Here is a 14,977-nt window from a genome sequence, read left to right as displayed (position 1 = left end):
TAAAAACAGGCTAAACACATTGGCTGGTTTTTTTTCTTCTGTAAATATGATTTTCATCATGTCGGACAGCAAGGATGTCAGAAATTTTTCGGTTAAAACCAGACCATTAATCATCTTTGGACCATTGCTGTCCTGAATAAGAATGGGTGTCCAGCTTCAGTGGTGTCTGCTTTTAATTGGAGGTTCCACTGCGTGGAATTGGAGTTCTGTTGATAGTTCCTTGAGACAGAATTCTCCCTCTGCTCTTCAAATATAGTTGGCCCGCCCAAAATAATTCGGCCCGGGCTATAAATTCCTGAATTAGGAATATCGATGTATGGTATGACAAGGATTACCGTCTGGCGATGATTAACATGTCTGACGTCCTCAATCATCCATGTCACCCTCATGAAATAAATGCCCGAGTCATTTTTTGGCCAAATTGATATTTGCGCCAAAGTCAGCTCTTTACCATCATAGTCACCTGTGGTAAAAGTGCTTAACTCAATGTCACATCTCCTGGTGTGTAGGAATGTCAATGGAATAGCTGCCTAAGTCAAGCTTTAGGCAGATTTACCTTATGCCTGAATCAAACAAATGTGACTTAGGCAGTTTTAGCAACATTGGACTTGTTGACATTCCTAAGTCATGGCTTTCTTAAATCAAATTGCCTAAGTTAGATATAAAACTGCCTGAGTCAAATTCTCAGTAGTAGGCTAAAACATCCTGAGGGAATCGGAGACATGGATTTCCTTAGGATAAATTGCCGGATTGATCATTGATTATATAGTCGAACCACTAGGTCTGTGAACTTTAAAGGAATTGTATGCCTTTATTCAGCCACGGAGAGGAAATATCGGAGGGGATTTGTGTGCAGGACCAGAGAAGCGCACATTGACCCCTGATTTTCCATAGATGATACTAATCTATCAAATCTAGCTTAATGGCACATCCACCTTTCGATACGAAATTTTGATATTTCAGTTCCAGCACACCTTATACAATGCAAATGGCTCTCTTACAATCCAAGTTGGCCTAGCTGTATAGGACAGATGAGTGTGCAGTACATTTACACAAATTTATCGACCCATTTTTCGCGGAACTGATTAGAATAATCTTTATGCCTATAGGAATGAGCGGACCTCTCATGTCAGGAAAGAGATCATGAGATATGTTAGAATCATCTGAATGGTTTGTTATATTCAGAAGAGAACAAGCATATCAGTCTGGGAATTTTATTTGGATCTTGTGACCCTGTAGTTGTTCGCTGAAACAGCCACCACCACTTTGTGTGATTTATCAGTGAAATGATGACGCAACATCCACGAGATGGCCAGAAAACAAAAGAAATAGATTGTGTAATGTGTGGTCAATATGCGGTCAGGTATCAATTATTCACCTGAAGAAAATGACACTCCTTGATTTCTGAATGTAGCTAATCACCTGCCTTTAAGTCAATAAAGGGCGCTCATTATTGCTGGATTGGTATTTGTCTAAAAGGGCGATTTAGATATAACATTCAAAAGAATCCACAAACAATTGGTAAAATGTTTGCAAATGAATAAAACCTGTATGTATGCATCCTGTGTGTATGGATTCAATGATATTCTGAAGTGAGGAATCTCATAATTTTTCCTCAGGAGCCCAAACAAAAATGTGTCTGCATAATTATATGTTAGTTTGTACATGTATGTGATGGTCATGACAATAAATTGAAAGTCATCTCGCTTTGCAATTTCAATCAGTGTGTACTGTATAGATGTAAAATTCAAGAAATGACTGTTTTCTGGTAATATATTTTCATCAGTTTGGTGAGTTCCATTGGCTTAAGACTCTTTTTTCCCCATGAGTCCAGTCTGTTCCAGCTTTCTAAGTTCGTTTCTTGCCAGTATGATTAATCATTTTCGTGTACATTTTATCTTTGTAGCGAGTGATGATGCAGATTGTGCAGGAGTTGTGTAAGCGTCCTGGTTTGAATCGGACGGGCTTCGACATGCCAACCATCTACATCCCATCACCAACTTCAAAGGTAGGTATCAATTAATCCTGTCAACTTGGTCATTTCGAAGAATGCCAGTTCCCAAAAACATTCATGCTTCAGCTTAGATTTATAGAAAACTTATTTGTATAAAATAAAAAAATCTAAAAGTCTGAACATTTCCCGGTTCCTCTGTAAGTGGAAATGCACTGCAAGGAGTTAGTTTTGAAGGGCAGGCTTGTCAAGACTGTGAGTGACCTCCTCGTTGAAAACAGCAGGGTGTTACCTCCTTCTGCTCTATCTGAAGTAATGTATGAAGCTGAGTATCCTTCACCAGTATTTTTTGTGAAAGCGATGGCATGTTCAGTCTCTGTTGAACTTGACCTTACATTCTCCTCTTTGCAGACATTCTCAGATCTAGCTTATTTCGAAAAACGGTATTAGTGGTTTGCACTTATGTTTGAAGCATTCGTATTGGGAGTGTTGCCCTTTGATAATGATAATAGACACGATGACATTACATGGGCAGCCAAGGTTAATAACCTTTATGTAGGTGGATCTATCATAACGTTGTCAGGTGTCATATAGAACTGCGTTGTAGCTTTTAAAGGGGTTGGTTAACTTTTTGGAAATCCCTGAAGATAGAGTCATGAGATTTATACCACCGATGAAAACAGTGCAAATAGTGGTACGAAGTTTTAAGAAGAAAACAAATACAATTAAAATTGGCGATGATTTGCTTTTCCATGGTAATGTCATTTTCAATATTCATCCTCAGTTGGTTGGATTTCACCTGTGATCTGCAATTATTACTACTTGGTCCTAAAATCAATGCCAACTTAAAAGTTTATGCCATCTGCTTTCCGTAAACATACAGTCCCAATAGGTTTTTATCCTCAGGTATTTTGTGCGACACTTTGCGAAATACCGCCGAGTCACCGTGCACATGCACCGTCGTGATCATCGAATACTATGTCCCATGACTGCATTAAGATTTCAAGTGTTGTTTAGGTTGATCCATTTGTTGTTGTTCAGGTATATTTTTGAAAAATATTCTGCATTATAGCAAATCTTAATTTTGTCGATTTGTTTCAGTCTCGGTGTGTCAATCAGATTGAGGAGGTCTGCAAGGATATTGAGAAGACGATCAACCAGACGATACAGAACACGCTCAATGCCCTCGAGAAGGACTGCGAAAAGATAGCCGAGATCATCGATAGGAAACTACAGCAAGACAGGTGTGCATGAACTATTAAAGGGACCTAATTTCAACTTGTTTGGGGGGAGGGGTGGTCATGCGCAACCTGGAAGCTGGTACAAGTCTAGCCAAATTGTAGCCCATGGCAGAAGCTCCAGACCTTTTTGTGAGACCTACCCAGATTCCTGGAAGGTGTGCCATTTCTGAATTTTCTGAAGTGTTGAGCGTTGGTATTCTAAGAATGCAAAATTCTCCTTTGCACCCATCATTGAAATTTGTTTTATTGTTTGAGCTGCGTAAATAAAGCTAACTGTCATGCTGCTTGGTGGCATGAGCATCAGAGTGTGGTGCTGTAGTTTTTTTCGAGCGAGGACAGTGTGAATTCAATGGTCTTTGATTATATCATTATTAGACCTGCGTGGTTGAGACGATTCGATTCGTTAATCATACTGGCAAGTGAGTCAATATGACTAGACCCAGACAGTCCCTGCCGGGAATTAGTGTAGCTTCGTTAGGAAAGACCAAAAAGGACTGTATCCTAAGGGCAGTTTGGGAGACACAAGTACTTTTAGACGAAGGATGTATAAAGGTGTATGTTTTTGTCTTCTGTTGAGCAAGAATAGATTCTCATGCCAACATGAACATGTATTTTATGGATTTATAGACCTGAATCCGCATGTTTAGAAGATCAATGCTGTTAAAAAATAACTAGTTCACAATTTGTGGGCAAAGTATATAAAATCGGTTTCCTTGAGGTTATATCATTATTGGAGGAAACATCTGTGCGGACCCTGTTGCCTTTGGTTTAGCGTTAGCCATCAACTCATTGAGCAAGCGTTCAATCATCCAGGCATTACCCTTTTCATTTTGCTTTGGTCAAGAACCTGCAAATCTTTCCAAGTTTTTCATGCGGGCATATAACTTCCCAACCTATCCCTGTACGCCAAGCAACAAATTTGTTGGGCCTAAGTCGTGGAATTCCAGAGATTTATTTATATATCATGTCGCAAGAATGTATTGGTAATTGGCAGTTTTAGTGTCTGCCTATAGATGGCAGAACGGTCATGTACCCTCATCTTGCATTAGAATATTCTGTCTGGGGAAGAAAATCAAATTTCTTTCTGGAGCAGACGTGAATAATCAACTAGGCTATAATGACCAGATCATCTTCTGGAATGTTCGGATTTTATCCCATTATCATTTTGGAAAGAAACGCTCTTCTCAGAAAACACTCTTTGCTCGAGATGACCCATCTTTTGGTTAAAAAATATAGTAGATGAGTATGAAGAAGATGTCCAGAAAACTTCAATTCTACAGTTCCATGATAAGAATTATCTGTAATTATGAAGATCAGTGTCACCCTTGATTCTAAATGACTAAATTCATTGATGATGATTAGTTAGTCTGATCCTTGTCCCATGAGAACTAAGGGATCCTCAATAAACTTCAATATGTTTCATAATCCTAACAATGATACGAAGGGGAGAGGGAAAGGGCATTAGATCGAGTTCTTATATACTAGGCATTTATCGGTGTATTATGTTTGGACTCGAGGAGCTCTGCACAGATCATGATTGAAAATAACTACTTGAGTTTTATCGAAAACCTTCACTTTTCACTTCAATTGAATTAACCCTTCACTTTATTGTTTCCAGTGAGAATTCCTCGTACAACTTGAAAGCGAAGTGTCGAGGATTCTTCCTTGGAATTCTGGGCGTCCTGATGCCGTTGCTGCTCTTCATCTACTTCCTGTCGAGCGCCGCCTCGAAGAAAGTGCTCATTGATGTCCTTGGAAAGAATGGGCAGGAAACACTGCATTTATACATGGTAGGTTGACAAGAGGATGCCAGTGGTTATCAGAAACTACAAATGGCCACCACTGAAGTGTTAGTAGAGAGTAGTTGTGGGATGCTGCAGAAAATGTACACAAACATTCAATATTCAAAAGGTATCCTCTGATGACCTCGTATTCAAAGTCAAACTGGTATCTGAAAGAATAAAAATCCAGGAAATTACCTTGTATTCAATATTTAAAAGAATAAAAATCCAGAAAATGTACCCAAAACATTCAAAGTTTAAAATGTATCATGTGATGAACATTTAATCTGAGCTAAATTGCGATGTTTGAAAGAATAAAAATCCATAATACAATGAAAACAGCCAAAAAAGTGGTTCCACTAATTGATTGATCCCTCCACTTTCATGAATATTCAAACATGTCAAAATTGACTCAGTAAGAAGTTTTAAAATGATGTGACTTATACTGCAGTATTCTTTTAGAATGATTCCTGTTACATGTAGTAAAGTTCATTACTTTTTCAGGCTCCAGTTCGAGGTTTCTTCTCTGCTGTGCCACAAGATTATCATCCCCAAGTTCTCGGCGTGTTTGTTGTTTTCTCATTACTACTGCTCATCATTGCCAAGTTCTCATCAAGGTAAGACAATGTAACAGAAATTTCTGACTCTGAAATCTTTTCAAAAATTGCCCAATTATTCAAGTACTGTAAAGAGTGAAATCTTTGCAATTGCAAGCATTTTCTTTTCGTGGTTTTCACGTATGCACTGTCAAGCTAGTGTAAAATGCAAACTTTGCTGTCGTGCAGTTATGGTGCATGCAAATTCCCTGAAACTTGGTAGTTATGGTATCTGTATATCTGTCTGAAAAACAGCATTGTCGAAATTTATATTTAGTGGGTATTTACACAATTAGAAACTTTCCAATTTTTTAACAAACGGACTAGGCCTTTAAAGGCACACTGTATGGAATATTTAATCATGTATATGATTGTACTTTAGGAGAGTTCCTACTTTGTCCCGGAAGCAGAAGAGATCATTTATAGAACAGAGGGACTACGTCCAGAGCCATGTCAAGAGTAGGAAGGTATGAGTCAATCACAAGGCTTCATGTACCCCAAAGCCGCCCAAATTTAATACAGTACATTGAATATTGGGGAGGAGGCAAATATTTCTTCGCGGGATGAAGGCAAATAAATGTTTTAAATCATATGTGACCAGGTTCATAAGAGTCTTCTAGCACAGAATAAACAATAGTCATTTCTATTCTAGGATGGTGATTTATTAATACTCTGTCTCTAAAATGGCAAGATATGGTTTGCCAAAGGCAATGTAACACTACAGCAAGGCTAAGGACTGAAGTCAGACCAAAGTCATATTACAAACCAACGAGTCAAGAATGAAGACCAAAGCCAAAGCTAAAGCTAAAACTAAAGCTAAAACTAAAGGGCAATGACAGATATTCAGGCAAGATGGAAAACCTGCAAATACAAAGATAACTCTTAAGATACTAATCAACCTTTCAGGTCTCACAACCAGTCAGGATCAGAGCACTATACTGTGCTCCCAAATTGACATCTATGTTGGACAGAACACTGTACTGTGCTCTCAACAAACTGTTCATCAACATGCTTTGTTACTCTGAATCTAAAGCGAGTGTCTTAAAACTCGTTACCGCCGGCAATGATATTGCTTAGCTCGAATTTATACTCTACACTAGGGTACAATTACATCAGGTTGCTTTGTAACTCGACAAGCTGGCAAAAGGATTGCTAAGCCCAGGATTTACATCTCACAACAGTGGCAATACTATATATCATGAATTATTAGTATCCACAAAATGATCATGGTTTATGATCAAGACTACAGAGTTGAACTCTGTGACACGACCCTTAATTAAAGCATTTTAACAGTTTCTGATTAATACCTCAGCTATGTTAATTTATATTCCGGGCAGCCTTCCCATACTGGTGTCGGAATTGGTATGTCACTATTTAGAGGTTGATGCCTGAGTAAGGTAAATTAGTGGTCTGAAACAATTTAAGGACGGAGTAAGATATTGGACGGAAACAACATATTTACAAAGGACGGATAACACGGGTAGTAGCAGCCATGATGTGATGAAATCTCCGAGCCCAAGAAGACCAAATTTTCTCAAAGTACAATTAAATTCCCTTTACAATACAAAGCAAGATTTCCCAAATAGTGAGAACATAGATCCCAAACCAATTTATGCTAGCAGGCCCGGAAAGGTCATAATCATCATGAACAGCTTTACAATATTCTACCCAACTCTGAAACAATTAATTCACCTTCCATACAAGACAATCACATCAGGACAAGGATGTGACATTGTCCTCAAAAAGGATAACATATTTCACTTTTTAATTTCACAAGGATGTGACTATGTCTTCTTCTAAATTTGATGGAGTGGATGTGACTTCGTCTCCACATCTAGCAAACATCTCAGAATAACTGATATTCAGCCTAATTCTCTACACAGACGATCTTGAAGTTGAAAATCTAAATAATAGTAATAGTCTCCATTCACAGATGGCCAGGTAAGGTTGTGATAAATGAAAGTCGTCTTCAACTATGGTGTATAAAACTATACTCTTCCTCAAGGTTGACAATGTTTTGATTGAAACAAAATACCACAGTGCTGAATCATATTTCTGGAATTACTATACTATCAGTCACAACAGGGATGAAAATATTTATCAAATGATTCCAAAATATTTCACTTCAAACTGAAGATCGACTGGACAACAACGCCAAACAAAAAGGGCGGGAAAATGTACACGGAACAATGTACATGACACCTGTACACAAATTTTACATCGCCGAAGAATCTTCTTTTCTAAAGTAATTTTTCTCCAAATACCGGAAAAACAAGGGACACACATAAATACTCTAGTCGCTAACAAAGATGAACGTTGGAGGCATCCAAACTATTGAAAACTTTGTGAAAGATTCCGAAATTTACAAATTTTCAAGATGGCGTCATGTCACTTTCATCGACTTTGTTTTTGTTCGTTACGAAATCACAATTTAACAGCAAACTAAACTTTGTTTCCTTCAGATTACTGAATCTAGGGTTTCTATGATCCTTCATACATGGATTAGACATGTTTTCACACCTTACCTTATAAAATTGCCATTGAAATTGGGAAAAGATTACGGACGTCGAGTGACGTGAATCCGGACGGTTGAAATTTTATTTTACGCTGCGATGAACATATGACGCGATGACGTCACACATCATCACACGTGACCGTTTTTGGCGGTAAATTCAACAAAAACAGCGCGAAAAGTTTGCGCACATTATTTTATCCCCGAAAACCCCAATAACCAGAACTGTTAATGATTTTTGGTTACTTTAAAGGGTCAGACAAGATCCTCCCCAAGCCACAAACGTCTACAAGAGCTTGGACCAATTGTCCCAATAAATTGATCACAGAGTGATACCCCAAGACACTAGGGAGACCCCGGAGAAGGATGAGATTAGTGCTGATAAAATAAAAAGTTATAATTATGCATTCATGAACAGGAATTTTACCAGAATGATTGTGGTAATGGTCAGAATATAATGATTTATTTCTAAACTATTTTTACGGACAAATGAGAATGATTGCAAGAACAAGGCGTTTTGAACCACCATCCAAACATATTTACAATTATACTGGACTATTCCAGCTGGTCACACATATAACTATCTAAGATACTAAATTGGTGTGGCCCAATGGTCTGGGCAGTTTTTCCGGTTCACCCTAGCAACATCGGAAAATAGGACAATCTATTGTATTGAATTAATACCACTTTGGACAGAACTTGAAATAGAAAGAATTACTGATTTTTCACTGTCGAGCTTTGATCTGTGGGTTAAATGTACTTTTCGAAGACCCATTTAGACATGTCTTGACATTTCAAACCCATCCTCTCAGCTTGTAAAGCCAGAACGAGGAAATCAGATTACAGTTGCCATGTTTAGCCTCTGCCTTCTACCAAATTAACTCCCCAGTGATTTCCTGGCCTAATCGTATTATACATGTCTGCCGTGATTTCTATTATAAAGTGATCAAGAGGAGTATCTCAATGATGCAGATGGTAAAGAGGGTCTCTTCATTGCATGATAGGGCTCATTATGTGATACTTGTAATACCGATAGGGCGGGTGTGGCAGTATTTAACTTCTTGGTCCTAAGGGGCAGTAGGCTTTCTTGAGGGGAGGAGGGGGAGGGGCAGAACACCTAAATATGGCCCTGACCTGTTGAAAATTGCTATTTTGGGGACACCAAGTACCGTCTTGACGCCGTTTCACCGATTGAGGGGTTCCTATAAGAAAGGCTTATCTATTGGGCATATGTGTGACCGTACTCACATTAGAGCCCAAGTTGGAGTAATCCGATGATATGATTGAGAGTTTTTCTGATTCTCGACATCTTTCGTGATATTCTTACATTCTCTCCGTCTTATTTGTAGCAATCACTGTACGGAGATTACCTCAAGCAGAGCGTTGCCGATCACGATCTTTAAACTTCCCAGCATGCAGCAGAGTCCTCCTAGAATACATGAGGTAGGCGGAGATATCTACGCATTAACCAAAACTGGAGCGAAGGACAGTCTGCAGTAGCATAGTCAACGAATGATATTCCATACTATAAACCTCCAAGTTTCTTGCATCGAGTGACATTCAACATACTGTACATTGTAAACCAAAACCAAAAAAAAATTGTGACCTTGAGAGTTGTTATTTTTGGAACTGACAACTTTGCTTTTCCATTTAATTTGGTGTCATTGTTACGTTACGTGTTATGGTTATAAAGTTGGTTTTGTGGCCATTTGAATGAGAGGGCTTACAGTAAAGTGATTTTAGTATAGTGTCGAGAATTTTTCAGGCAGAAAGTAAATATCTCAATTTGGAATGGTCATAATGACAGACAATTGTGCTGCTAGTTACACTAAAAGTGAAAGCACTGGTTGAAAAAATGCATTTAGATTCATTCATATCAGTGTCTATACTATAATTACAGTAATTACACGTGCGATTGTCATACATGTGAGCATCCTTGGTGCATCGAAAACGTTAAACTGCTTTGTTTGAATAAAAAGGTTGGGTGATATAGTTGATGGAAGTCTATTTTTCTAATTTAGGTGAGTTTGTGGTGTTTATGGTTGAGGTGACTAATTCTTTAAGGCAGCTATTTGAAATTTATCCATTCTCTGTAGTGATAGTTGGTGTGTAAGTGTACTACATATATGAACTAAGTTACTTGCATTAATTTAGCACAATTTCCGTCGGTCTACTTAAAGGCATGTATCAAAACTCATAAGCTAATCAAAATCCAATGGGAAATAAAACAGGCATGCTCCCTACCTATATTTGCTGATAAGCTCAATGAATGAAGGCCTTTGATGCAAGTATCAATGCAAGTATCAAACCTTAGGTAGTTATATCAAATGACAAATAAGGCCATGTTTGCTGCCTATATTTACAGTTATCGGCAACGAAAGTCATCGCCCTCAACTAAAATGAGTTTTAACAAGGTTGTGCAAGAATGAATGTCCACTGAATAATACACAGCCCTCTGCACAAGTTTGGTTTTTAAAGTTATTCCTATGGGCTTGTTGTAAACCAACAACTTTTACTTGTCTCTAATGCCCAAACTGTAAGAAAGAGGCATGTGATTTGTCTGTTGGGTTGTGAAGCCCCATCTGAGGAAAAGTGAGAGTTCAGGTCTAGTTTAATGATAAAAGTATCGGGCTATTGTTGACTGAATATGCTCACATTTTATGAAGTGTTGTCTCTGTTTGTACGTGAATCTGTATCTTTTAACTCCGTTGTTTCTTTGACTTAAACTTCAAACTACCGTTAAAAATGTCTAGGTTCTTGTAAGGTGCTTTATTATGTACAACATTTTCAAAGTGATTTACCTTTATTCCCCTGCGTAATCCAGGACCATTCTGTCGAAACCATTGGGAGGAGGGCACTTTATTGGGCTACACTCAATCATTTCAGAGAGTGTACCAGTTGGCACCTTCTGATCACAATCGGACATTGTTTCACTGTGGCACCATGCTCAATGTACCCTACACCAACCTCTTTTGCATAGGCCAAATTGAAACTCTTGTCCAGGGCATCCTCATTTTATCTCTTTTATCTTGCAAAACCAACTTTGGATTGTTGTATAGCTACAGATCTACATTTAAATGCTGGTGCATAATAACACTTCCTCATCTTTCTGCTGTTGTTTGTTTAATCAGGAACCTATTATCATGCTCTCTTCCCTCCTCTGCTGATTTTGAATTTGAAGATGGGGTATGAAATTGTACTACCTACTGCTTCTCTCAAGCACATAAAACAGTGGTTAGTCAGTCGGTGATTTATGGCTAATTAATCCAGCCGGTTGGAGCATGCCGCTGACCAGCTCTGGGGGGCTGAAATAGGGCCATGTCACATCAAATATCTCGCACGTCTCTCATTGTCTTGTAACAAACTGCTGACTTTCTTGCTTAATGTTCAACTGAGATTTCATCATGTGTTATTTTCATTGTTATTAGAACAAACTTGATGCATAATAATGCACATGCTACTAAAGTTGTAAGGAAGTGAATGATTGTCTCAAGATTAAAATAACACTATGATTTTCATCAGGTTTTCTACAAGTAACGCATCTTATCATTTAAAATTCAGCCAACTGGGCCCTTAATTAATTTTTTCCTTTATTGGTGCGCCCCCTTTGACGTATTAAATTTTCATATGGACCTATCCTGTAAATGGTATTAGAACGATTGTTATAAAACTTCGTTTTGATTAACTCTGAAACAAGCTCATAATTGGCAATGCGTCCATGTTTAACTTGCTTTGGACTTGTGAACGGTGTTTGAAAAGTCATGTGATAGTCCTTTAACTTAACGATGTTCGTGCATTTTTGTTGCCGACGTTAATGATTAGACCATTAATTGTAAACTTATTTATTAACTGATACAACTTTGTCTCCAACATTGATTATCAAAAGAGTCTGAAATTAATTGAGAAAACTTCCTTGTGGAACGTTAACCCCTTCCCTGGTTGAAAGCCACAAGTACCAGTTTGCTACTTGATTCCTAGATGGCAGCACATCCAGTATCCAGATGATCCGCTGGACGTTGCTCATTCCGACAAATGGCTTATCATCAAGGTATTTCAATACCGGGTTCTTTGCTTCATATCACAACTTGGTCACCTTCATATGGCAGCAAACATCAGATATATTTGAGATTTCTGGTGAAATTGACATATATATTTCAACGTTATTGAAACATTTGTAATTCTATGCATGTTACTTGTAGTGTTGTAATGAAGTGACGCTTACTACAAAGCTCTCGGAAATAAAGTGACTTTTTTCCTATTATTTGATTTTGGCATTTGTTTATTGTTTATTGAGTATTTTGTGTTTTGTAGAGGAGATTTCAAAGGCGACAGGAATCAGGGCATTCAGAATTCAGGCAGGACAATTCTTATTATTTCTTGAATCAAAATGACACCCTGCAGCACATTCCTACCCCACACTGAACATTGCCCTGGACACCTGGCAGAATATCACACACAATACGCACTTGCACCAACACACATGGTGACAATAGTAGTCCTGCTTCTTTCAAAAAAATTAAATCACATTTGAAGGGCACTTTTCTAACTTTACTTGCAGCTAAAACTACAGTCCAACCTCGGGAGACACCATTGTTAACGGGACACTCTCTCTAAGGACACTCCTTTTGTTCTGGAATTGGGTTGGGTTTTTTTTCAATTTTACCTCTGATCAAGTCTAAGGAGAGCAAGGGTGTCATTAATGTAGAGGTTCTACTGTAGTTGCAATACTGTATGATCTGATGTGCGTTGCTGAAAGACTCCTGTCACAACCTGAAAGGGAAACATCCTGAGGAGACAAGATTGATAGAAATTACATCAATTATCTCGATTACCAATTTTCGATAAATGACACACTGCATGAACTATGCAATTTTGTGAATTGACCCAATCGGATATATATAGTGTCTTAACAGTATCACTTTAAGGAGGACTATAGGCAAGAACAAGGGGGTGAAGCTGATGGTCACTGGGTGATGCATCATCCTATCCTGGCCTTATCCAGTCTTGTAATTGCTATGATGCACGGCAAAATATTCCAATCTGAGGCGATTCTCTTTTGCCGAAATTGGTCTTGAGGACAAAGTCACAACCACTAAACCAGAATGTAGGGGATGTGAAAGGAGTTGGCGCACTATAGGCAATAATAAGGAGTCAAGCTAGTCTCCAGATCAGGCTTAACACAAATATTTCTAATTGCTATGTTGCACGGCACAATCTGTGGCGATGGTGTTTTGAGGACAAAGTCACAATCATTCTCCAAGCGTCATCAATGGTGATCATCGTTGCCAAGCCTGTCCCACATGACCTACTGACTATGTGACAATTTCAGCGGGTGTTGAAATTATACTGTAGTTGCAATACTGTATGATGTGATGTGCGTTGCTGAAAGACTCCTGTCACAACCTGAAAGGGAAACATCCTGAGGAGACAAGATTGATAGAAATTACATCAATTATCTCGATTACCAATTTTCGATAAATGACACACTGCATGAACTTATGCAATTTTGTGAATTGACCCAATCGGATATATAAAGTGTCTTAACAGTATTATCACTTTAAGGAGGACTATAGGCAAGAACAAGGGGGTGAAGCTGATGGTCACTAGGTGATGCATCATCCTATCCTGGCCTTATCCAGTGTTGTAATTGCTATGATGCACGGCAAAATATTCCAATCTGAGGCGATTCTCTTTTGCCGAAATTGGTCTTGAGGACAAAGTCACAACCACTGAACTAGAATGTCGGGAATGTGATAGCAGTTAGAGCGCTATAGGCGATAATAAGGGGTCTAGCTAGTCTCCAGATCAGGCTTTACACAAATCGTCCTAATTGCTATGTTGCACGGCACAATCTGTGGCGATGGTGTTTTGCCGAAATTGGTCTTGAGGACAAAGTCACCACCACTAAACTAGAATGTAGGGAATGTGATAGCAGTTAGAGCGCTATAGGCGATAATAAGGGGTCTAGCTAGTCACCAGATCAGACTTTACATAAATCATCCTAATTGCTATTGTTGCACGGCACAATCTGTGGCGATGGTGTTTTGAGGACAAAGTCACAATCATTCGATCATTCTCCAAGCGTCGTCAATGGTGATCATTGTTGCCAAGCCTGTCCCACATGACCTACTGACTATGTGACAATTTCAGCGGGTGCATGTAAATTTGACATTCGGCCCGGCGCCCGGGAGATGTTTTTGCAAAAAGCAAACTCAGGATGCTGCAGGCTAGCGAAACGAATCTGTGTTCAGGCTATCAATGATACGCCATGATTTCGAAAAGCATATAGTGGTGGTTCTTTCTTACGCTGATTCGGTTTTACCTTCAAAGCATTTATAGGCGTTTTATGAGAAGATTCGGCAGTTATCTGACCTGCAGGTGCCGCCCTTCTTGCATTCCGAACAACTGTCCCATTTTTATACCTTCCTTTCACATGCTCGTCGATTACAATTCGCAGTACAGTGATGACGATGAGGAAAACATCAATATTAATTTTGATAATACATGCACATGTATATTGCGGTTTTTACAGCGATTTAAAAAGACTGGTGTTTATCGAAAATAACTCTTCGTGATCCCTGTTGACAACAAAATCCAAAATCATATCGGAGTGTTGAAATCAACGCACAAAGCCACGCCCAAGCTCAATCTCCTAGCCTCGCCATTAGTCAAGGGCAATTAGTAACTGTTGCTGAGTGATACTAGCAGCATACTCGGCCTCTTACGGTTGGTTCCTTCCGCAAGGCAAATGAAGTGGAGTAGGCCTACTCTCATTGCGAGATTTGCCCAAGGTTGCACCAATCATGACACTCTCATTGCGAGATTGGCCCAAGCCTTCACCAATCATGACACTTGAGGCGCTGATTTCGTTCCTAATACGCTGATTTTTTTAATTT

General features: G+C 38.8%; 1 protein-coding gene across 1 annotated transcript in view; it reads left to right on the top strand.

The window, feature by feature from the left end:
- Positions 1 to 12,342, top strand: part of LOC135482779 (sarcalumenin-like) — a 47,371-nt gene extending 35,029 nt beyond the window's left edge. The window contains exons 7-12 of the mRNA XM_064763139.1: positions 1,907 to 2,008; positions 3,053 to 3,195; positions 4,811 to 4,982; positions 5,478 to 5,590; positions 5,952 to 6,036; positions 9,431 to 12,342. Of these exons, the coding sequence (XP_064619209.1) occupies positions 1,907 to 2,008; positions 3,053 to 3,195; positions 4,811 to 4,982; positions 5,478 to 5,590; positions 5,952 to 6,036; positions 9,431 to 9,484 (669 nt within the window). The 3' untranslated portion in view covers positions 9,485 to 12,342. The remainder of the gene's footprint in view (positions 1 to 1,906; positions 2,009 to 3,052; positions 3,196 to 4,810; positions 4,983 to 5,477; positions 5,591 to 5,951; positions 6,037 to 9,430) is intronic.
- The last annotated feature ends 2,635 nt before the right edge of the window (positions 12,343 to 14,977 follow it).

Source organism: Lineus longissimus, chromosome 2 (assembly GCF_910592395.1).
Source record: "Lineus longissimus chromosome 2, tnLinLong1.2, whole genome shotgun sequence".
NCBI classification, from domain to species: Eukaryota; Metazoa; Nemertea; class Pilidiophora; order Heteronemertea; family Lineidae; genus Lineus; species Lineus longissimus.
This window is presented reverse-complemented; position numbering and strand designations above follow the sequence as displayed.